The sequence below is a fragment of the Dipodomys spectabilis genome, unplaced genomic scaffold (genome assembly GCF_019054845.1).
Source record: "Dipodomys spectabilis isolate Male_0828 unplaced genomic scaffold, ASM1905484v1 ptg000002l, whole genome shotgun sequence".
Taxonomy (NCBI): Eukaryota; Metazoa; Chordata; class Mammalia; order Rodentia; family Heteromyidae; genus Dipodomys; species Dipodomys spectabilis.
Window position 1 is genome coordinate 2,592,262 of NW_024870679.1, and position 8,856 is coordinate 2,601,117.

General features: G+C 50.0%; 1 protein-coding gene across 1 annotated transcript; it reads left to right on the forward strand.

Annotated features, from left to right (window-relative positions):
• Window positions 1-6,831: 6,831 nt before the first annotated feature.
• On the forward strand, window positions 6,832-8,811 carry Kcna3 (potassium voltage-gated channel subfamily A member 3). Its single transcript, XM_042681555.1, has one exon. The coding sequence runs from the start codon at window positions 6,832-6,834 to the stop codon at window positions 8,596-8,598; it is 1,767 nt and encodes a 588-aa protein (XP_042537489.1). The 3' UTR covers window positions 8,599-8,811.
• Window positions 8,812-8,856: the final 45 nt, after the last annotated feature.

Consider the following 8,856-nt stretch of genomic DNA (forward strand, 5'->3'; position numbering starts at 1 on the left):
ATACTATCTGCGCTGCAGAGAACTTGGAAGCTACTACATATAAAGTGCTTAGCACAGTGCCTGGCTTAGCATGTGCTTTCACAGCTCAGTATTTTAGCTGGTGGTGTTACGGAGCTCACATTCTCTCGTGCGGACCATAGCACACATCTGAAATATAGTACTGCAAAGCCCTCAAAAGGAAATTTGATAAAAAGCTTCATGCTGGTTGCTCCTACCTGTAATCCTAGCTGCATGGGAGACTTAGATCTGAAGATTGTGGTTCGAAGCCAGTCCAGTCAAGAAAGTCTGTGAGATTCTTATCTTCAATTAGGCACCAAACAGCCAGAAATGGAGCCATGGCTCAAGTGATAGAGTGCTTGCCTTGAGCAAAGAAGCTCAGGTCAGTGCTAAAGACCTGAGTTCAAGTTCTAGGACTGGCATCAAGAATTTTTTTTAAAAAAAAGGAGATATGAACAACTTGCTATAGGAATTCTGATGACAGAGTACCACTGCTTTCATGTATAAGCAGCTTTACTGAGTTTTATTTGCAGTGGTAATCTTGGCTGCCAGGGAGAGCGGAACCTCAAAATAAGTGACCTCTAAGCTGAGACAAAGATAGAAGGGAAATCTGGTGAATTACAGCAAGAGCAGCTAGCAGTAGCAAAGATCTAGTGGTGAGCTGGGGACCGGTGGCTCATATCTGTAATCTTAGCTACTCGGGAGTCTGATATCTGAGGATCTTGGTCCAAACTCAGTCTAGTCAGGAAAGTCCATGAGACTCTTAACTCCAATTAATCATCAAAAAAAAGTCAGAAGTGAGCTGTGGCTCAAGTGTTAGAGCATTAGCCTTGATCAAAAAGCTAAAAAAACAATGCTCAGGCAAAGTTCAAGACCCAGTACTGGTGCAAGCATTCATGCATGCATATGTACACGCGTGTGCACATGCACACACACACACATCCAGCTGTGAGTGGATGACCTATCTAGACCAACATGCAGTGTAGAAATGCTGACAAAATGACAGGTCAAGGCAGGGTTTGACCATCATGGCAGCCCTGGAGAACAACATGATCAAATGTATGATTTGCAAAGATAATATAGCTACATGCAGGAGGATGAAATACATAAAAGACTAAAACCATTATGGCAGCCTGCACTGAGGCACTGGCAGTGATAATGGAGACCTGGGGACTATGGGGTGAGGAGTGAATGGAAAGTACCTAGCAGCCAGATGAACACAGGGGCAGAGGAAGGATGTGGGGATAACCCCATATTCTAGCACAAAATAAGAAAAACAGGAAGGCAAGCAAGTTGGAGAAGAAAGATAGTGAGTTTAATGCTACAAATAGTACGTTTAGGGTATCTTCAGGAAGAAAATAAAGTGGGGAGTTTAAAGTACAATCTAGAGTGCAGCATAGACCAATTCAGGATGATGGGAGAATGGAAAGTAGAGAGAAAAAAAGAAGAAAGTGGTAGTTTAATAAAAGAATCCTTGCATATCTTCATGGCCCAGCTGGTTCTATGAAATCATTCTTAGAGTCAGTACTGGACAGACACCACTCCAAAATAGCTCCTCTATACTAGCAAAACCAGTTCACCCATTGTTCTGTAAATACACATGCCTGTACAGTCACCATTTCCTCTATTTAATAACTTTCTTTCTCCTATTTATTAACCATTAAACATCTATTATATTTAAGGTACTATTCAAGATTTGGGGAGTACAGGCATGGAAACTCAAAACCCTGTCTTCAGTGAGTTTGTGTTGTAGTGTAAGAAACAGTCAATAAGCAAGATGTCAAATACAAAGTCTAACTTCGATTAAATTATAAATGTAATCAGGAAAATAATAAAGCAGGTAAGATACCTGGGGAGCGGACAAGGAAGCAGCATTATTTGGAATATTGGTTGAGCATAGGATCTTTGATTCAGCGACATTTTGAACAGACACAGAAGTTAATGATGAAAGCTATGTGAAAATCTGAAGAGTGTTTTAGGCAACAGAGTAGAGAATAAAAAGAGCCTAAGATGGGAGCTAGCTTGGTACCACTGAAAAACAGCCTGGCAAGAATGGAATAGTAACAGGGTAGCTTATGATATATCTGTACTCCCATGTCTGTACTGGGGCTTAAACTCAATGTCTGGATGCTGTCACTTAGTTTTTTCACTCAAAGCTACACATCCACTTTCAGCTTTGTGTTGGTTAATTGGACACGAGTCTCATGGATGTTCCTGCATGGACTGGCCTGGAACCTCAGATCATGGCCTACTATTTATGTTGTTAAGTGACAGCATTGTAAAAAAAATTCCATGGATTTATAGCCTTTGTTCTTAATGCTATGTAAGCCTAGTGTAAGATCTATGTTTAAAGTTCATACACAGTACCTAAAACATATAATTTCTTCTCTATTCATCTCCCATTAAGTGTGGTTTAGGATGTCAAGGTCTGCCTTGTTTCATTCTCAAACACTTCTGGCAAATCTCAGATGCTTTTCACCATCTGGCAAACAATTGGGGAGCTGTTTTTAGTTCTGTGTGGTCAGTAAGAAGCCCAGGCTATGCCTAAAACAAAACAGAAAGGCCAAATATTGAGATTCATCTTCCTGTTTGCAGACTGGGTGTCTTTTCTTAGGTTCTAATATTGAAGGCAATCCTGTAGAGACTCCGAGAAGCTCTTTGCTTTGCCACAATTCTACACTTAAACATTACAACAATATTATTATTATCCCACAGGGGTGTCATGAGGATTAATGAGACATTTTCAAATCACTTTGAGTTACTCCACTGGGGGTACTAAATAAGTGGTATGTGTTTCTCCTGAAGTGCCATTTTTGACATTGATTTGTTTCAATAGGTTCTGCTGTCCAACAGGGCTGGAATGGCACCCACCAACTCATTTCCTATAGACAACGGAGTAGCCATCACAAGGCAGTGGTTTTCTGTTAAAATAAATATGAATTGAAGTGAACTAGTCAGCAATCAGAAGCAAATAGGCTGCTGTTAGAAATTCAGTATTTATTAAACTCTCACAGTGATCAACATAAGAGTTTCACAGTGTGATACAGTACAGCAAACATTGGATGTGGAAACGATCCAAGGTTTTTAGGCCCAGCTCTTTCATGAACATGCTATGAGAGCTGAACAGACTGCTAAACTTCTCTAGGCTTCAAATATCAAGTCTGTCCTAGGAAGCTTTATAATAAGAGTCTTCCAGATAATGAAAATCCATGTAAGAAGCCGACAGATTGATTTCTGAAGGACAGAGATACTTCAGAGAAACTTGTGATCATCCATCACAGGACCATTCTCTGCTCTAGTCTTCCTTGCCATTGATTAATATTAATTTCAGTCCTAATTCTTGCAAAGGGAAGAATAAATCACTCTCCAAGTCAGACATAGAAGTGCATGAAACATTTGATCTTTAAAAATAGGATCTGTAGCTGGGCACTGGTGGCTCGCACCTATAATCCTAGCTAATCTAGAGGCTGAGATCTGAGGATTATGGTTCAAAGCCAGCCACAGGTAAGTCTGTGAGATTCTTATCTCCAAGTAATCACCTAAAAAACAGGAGTAGAGCTGTGGCTCAAAGTGGTAGTATGTTAGCCTCAAGCATAAAAGCTCGGGGACAGTGCCCAGACCCTGAGTAGAAACCCCAAAACTGTACCGAGGCACAGGTGGCTCACACTTATAATTTTAGTGATGCAGGAAGCTGAGATCTAAGATACTGGTTTGAAGCTAGCCCAGACAGAAACTCTGGGAAACTCGTCTCCAATTAACCACCAAAAGTCCAGGAATGAAGCTATGGCTCAAGTGGTAGAGTGCTAGCCTTGAGTGAAAAAAACACAGGGATAGTGCCTAGGGTCTGAGTTCAAACCCTAGGACTGGCACAAAGAGAAATAAGAGGGAGAGGAGGAGGGAGGGAGGGGAGAGAGAAAAAGAGAGAGAACAAAAGGAAGGAAGGAAGGAAGGAAGGAAGGAAGGAAGGAAGGAAGGAAGGAAGGAAGGAAGGAAGGAAGGAAGGAAGGAAGGAAGGAAGGAAGGAAGGAAGGAAGGAAGGAAGGATGGAAGGAAGACAAAAAGAAGATCCATGACAGCCAGGTGCCCATGGCTCAAGTCTAATTCTAGCTACTCAGGAAGTTGAGTTCTGAGGATTGGCTCATGGCTAGAAGCTAGCTTAGACAGGAAAGTACATGAGACTCTTATTGCAAATTAACCAGCAAAAAGCTGGCAGTAGATGTGTAGTTCAAGTGGCAGAGCATTAGCCTCGAGTGGAAAAGCTAAGGGCCTGAGCTCAAGCCCAAGACCCTGAGTCCAGGCCTCAGTACTAGAACAGGAGCAGCAAAAATGGGGTCTTTGCCTTTCTATGAGCTAGCTTTGCAGCAAGCACTTGGTTTCATTCTAAATACCTGCATGATTGATTATACTAATCAACAGCTTTAAAAGTGTAGGGAAACAAATGAGGTGACTATCTCCCAAAATACTATTCTGGCATTTAATAAGAGGGTTTGACACAGTTGTCCATTTTTTTTTTCCATTTCACAACATACATTACCACCTGCAGTGCCCAGCACTACGCTGTCCCTGAAGTGGAAGATGAAGAAACAGGCACGTGAACCCAGGAGAGCTGGAGGTAGAAATAACTAATGTACTATCCTCAGTGCTCATGTTCCCCCCACTCCTTATCTCAAGAATCCCAATAAGATCCTGCACTCAAAAAGAGAAAACATCACTCTAGAGCAGATAGAAATGTAAAGAATCACTGGGGAATTCAACTCAACAAATGAACCCCAAATTTCCATTATTTCCAAGACATGTTCCTTTTTGTGCCCATGCTGGGGCTTGAACTTGGGACCTGGTCACAGTCCCTTAGCTAGGATACTCAAGGCTAGCACTCTATCACGTGTGCCCCAGCTCCACTGACCACTTTTTGGTGGTCAGTTGGAGATAAGCATCTCATAGATTTTCCTGGCCAGGCTGACTTCAAACCATGCTCCTCAGATCTCAACATCCTGAGTAGCTAGGATTACAGGTGTGAACCATCAGCATCCAGTTATTTCCAAGATACTTTAAGAGTTGCTAGGAATCGAAGTTTGGGTAAGACTTGCTCTTTAACCTAGAGGGCTTTGTGGTTGGGAAGGAATGACCATGAATCACACACATCAGTCTGAATTGTCAGCTCACTTTGGATGGATGACGTGTTGTCTCAATGACAGTTCCTCTTCTGTAAATGATTTGGATTATACAATAGAAAACAGACTTGTATAAGCCTAGAGTTGGCTTATGTTGTGGGTAGCTAAAACAAACTTTTTGCGAACAGACATTATGCTTTCAATGACCGCAACAAATTGGATAGTTTCTCCAAAGAAATAAATGTAAATTATCTCTTGGCTCAAATCAAGCAACAGAAACACAAATCAAACCTTCAAAGTTCTCTTACTTAAACAATTAGAATGGGGCAAATTTCCCACGACAGAGGCGAGGATGGCATTCTACTAAGTAGAGTCTGGGTAGCCGTCCTGCTCCTGTTCTTCCCATAATAGACCCAAGGCTTGGAGTTGGGAAGTGAACTTTACAACTTCAGGGGTGGGGGTGGGCAGGAGGGAAGGAAGGGATAGTGGGCGAACAAAGGAGGTGTGACAATACTGGACAAGAAATGTACTCATTACCTTACTCAAGTAACTATAACTCCTCTGTACAGCATCTTTACAATAAAATAAAAGATTTCTATTGATTCTGAGACTCAAAAAAAACTTAAATAAACCAAAAACCATATATTAGATGTAGTAAATTTCCTTTTCCCTTTCCCACTATTTTCTCACGAACAGTACTGCAAATCCCAAACCAGAAATTTGATCCTCGATTCTACCCAGTGTGAACTACTACTCTGGACAGAAGCAAAGTGCCTGCCCACCTTTCAGTCTCCAGGGAAGAAGCTCATCAGCCCCCAGGAGTCCCTTAGTACTATTTCTTACACACACACACACACACACACAGAGTGATCCTCTGCCCAGCAGTCAGCTCATCAGACTGCTGGTACTAGGTGAGCTTGCCTCTTCCCCAGGACGCCCACCTGACCTGCACTCCCTCCCTAAACAAGGCCTGGCCAGGGCACGGTGCCTCTTGTCTTCCATCTTTCCTGGCCTTCTGGGCATGGGTCAGGAGGCCAGGGCAGGCCTGTGCTCCAGCCAGAGGTGTGGTTCCCTGCTCAGGTCTAAGCAGCCTGGCAACTGGGATGCTGCCAGGCAGACCACAAGGAAGGGGGGGGGGGGGACGGGAGGGGGCGCGCCCTGGCCGGAAGGGCCCCAAGCCTGTGGGTGGGGGTCCGGGCCCCGCGGCTGGATGGATGAGGGCTTGGCTGGGGGACTCCGCAAGGTGCAAGGACGAGGGTGACTTGGGTGTGTACAAAGCAGTAATGGGTGAGGACGGGCCGGTGGCTCCTGGTCCCCCGCACCCCCGCCCCGGGCCCGTGGGGCGCGCGCCCACTCGGTGGGCGGGTATCCTGGGGGACGCGGAGGGCGAGCGCGCGCCCCGCGGGGAGGCAGCGGCGGTGGCGGAGGAAGAGGAGGAGGAGGAGGGGGTGAGAAAGAGCGGGAGAGGGAGGAGGGCGGAGGAAGAGGAGGAGGGAAGCGGGAGGAGGGAGGAGGAAGGAGGAGGAGGAGGAGGAGGGAGGAGGCGTCTCTGCCCGAGCCGCCCGGGTGCGACGCGCCAGCCCCAGACAGAGCCCGGCCGCGGCGGCAGCAACAGGCGGCGGCGGCGGCGGCGGGCTGGGCTCGGTGGGCGGAGGCGGCGCAGGGGCGGGGAGCGCGCGGGGAGGAGAGCCTGGGCCCCGCCGCCTCTTCCCCTCCCCGCCGCATGGACGAGCACCGCAGCCTCCTGCGCTCACCGCCGCAGCCCTCCGCCCGCCATCGCGCCCACCCTCCCCCGGACCCCGCGAGGCCCGGCCCCGGCGACGGCGACGCCCACACCCTGGTGAACCCCGGCTACGCCGAACCCGCCGCGGGCCCGGAGCCGCCGCCGCCCGACATGACGGTGGTGCCCGGGGACCACCTGCCGGAGCCGGAGGCGGCGGACGGCGGCGGCGCGGAGCCGCCCCAGGGCGGCTGCGGCGGTGGCGGCGGTGGCGGCGGCGGCTGCGACCGCTACGAGCCGCTGCCCCCCGCGCTGCCGGCCGCGGGCGAGCAGGACTGCTGCGGGGAGCGCGTGGTCATCAACATCTCGGGGCTGCGCTTCGAGACGCAGCTCAAGACCCTCTGCCAGTTCCCGGAGACGCTGCTGGGCGACCCCAAGCGGCGCATGCGGTACTTCGACCCGCTCCGCAACGAGTACTTCTTCGATCGCAACCGGCCCAGCTTCGACGCCATCCTCTACTACTACCAGTCCGGGGGGCGCATCCGGCGGCCGGTCAACGTGCCCATCGACATCTTCTCGGAGGAGATCCGCTTCTACCAGCTGGGCGAGGAGGCCATGGAGAAGTTCCGCGAGGACGAGGGCTTCCTGCGGGAGGAGGAGCGGCCCCTGCCCCGCCGGGACTTCCAGCGCCAGGTGTGGCTGCTCTTCGAGTACCCCGAGAGCTCCGGGCCGGCGCGGGGCATCGCCATCGTGTCGGTGCTGGTCATCCTCATCTCCATTGTCATCTTCTGTCTGGAGACGCTGCCCGAGTTCCGGGACGAGAAGGACTACCCGGCCCCGCCGCCCTCGTCGCCCGACGCCTTCGAAGCGGCGGGCAATGGCACGTCGGGGTCCCCCGCGGGAGCCTCCAGCTTCTCGGATCCCTTCTTCGTGGTGGAGACCCTGTGCATCATCTGGTTCTCCTTTGAGCTGCTGGTGCGCTTCTTCGCTTGCCCCAGCAAAGCCACCTTCTCCAGGAACATCATGAACCTCATCGACATCGTGGCCATCATCCCTTACTTCATCACGCTGGGCACCGAGCTGGCCGAGCGACAGGGCAACGGACAGCAGGCCATGTCCCTGGCCATCCTGCGGGTCATCCGCCTGGTGAGGGTCTTCCGCATCTTCAAGCTCTCCCGCCACTCCAAGGGCCTGCAGATCCTGGGGCAGACCCTGAAGGCTTCCATGCGTGAGCTGGGGCTGCTCATCTTCTTCCTCTTCATCGGGGTCATCCTCTTCTCCAGCGCCGTCTACTTCGCCGAGGCAGACGACCCCACCTCGGGTTTCAACAGTATCCCGGATGCCTTCTGGTGGGCCGTGGTTACCATGACGACGGTGGGTTACGGCGACATGCACCCGGTGACCATCGGGGGCAAGATCGTGGGCTCCCTGTGCGCCATCGCGGGCGTGCTGACCATCGCCCTGCCGGTTCCCGTGATCGTCTCCAACTTCAATTACTTCTATCACCGGGAGACAGAGGGGGAAGAGCAAGCCCAGTACCTGCACGTGGGGAGCTGCCAGCATCTGTCGTCCTCAGCCGAGGAGCTCCGCAAGGCGCGGAGTAACTCCACCCTGAGCAAGTCCGAGTACATGGTGATCGAAGAGGGAGGCCTGAACCACAGCGCCTTCCCCCAGACCCCTTTCAAAACGGGCAACTCCACCGCCACCTGCACCACGAACAATAACCCCAACTCCTGCGTCAACATCAAAAAGATCTTCACGGATGTCTAAGGCTGCGTGACGTGAGTGGCAGAGTGTGCTGGGTGTCGTGTGTGCAGCGTGCCCCCTGGGTCTGCGTGTGCCCCTGTTTTGTACATTTCCAGACCACTCATCCAGAGAAGGACCCCCCGAGGAAGTAGGATGCCTTCTCTCCGTGGCTTCACCCTGGAAACAGGTGCCTGTTTTCGAATGGGCTACATTCTCTCTTTCATTTTTCTCTCCTTCTCCCTCGCTCCACCCCCGCCTTTTTTTTTTCTTTTTGCCGGTCCT

Bases quoted from the DNA above. Each gene is read 5' to 3' on its own strand.
- Kcna3 (XM_042681555.1), top strand. From the start codon at position 6,832: ATGGACGAGCACCGCAGCCTCCTGCGCTCACCGCCGCAGCCCTCCGCC.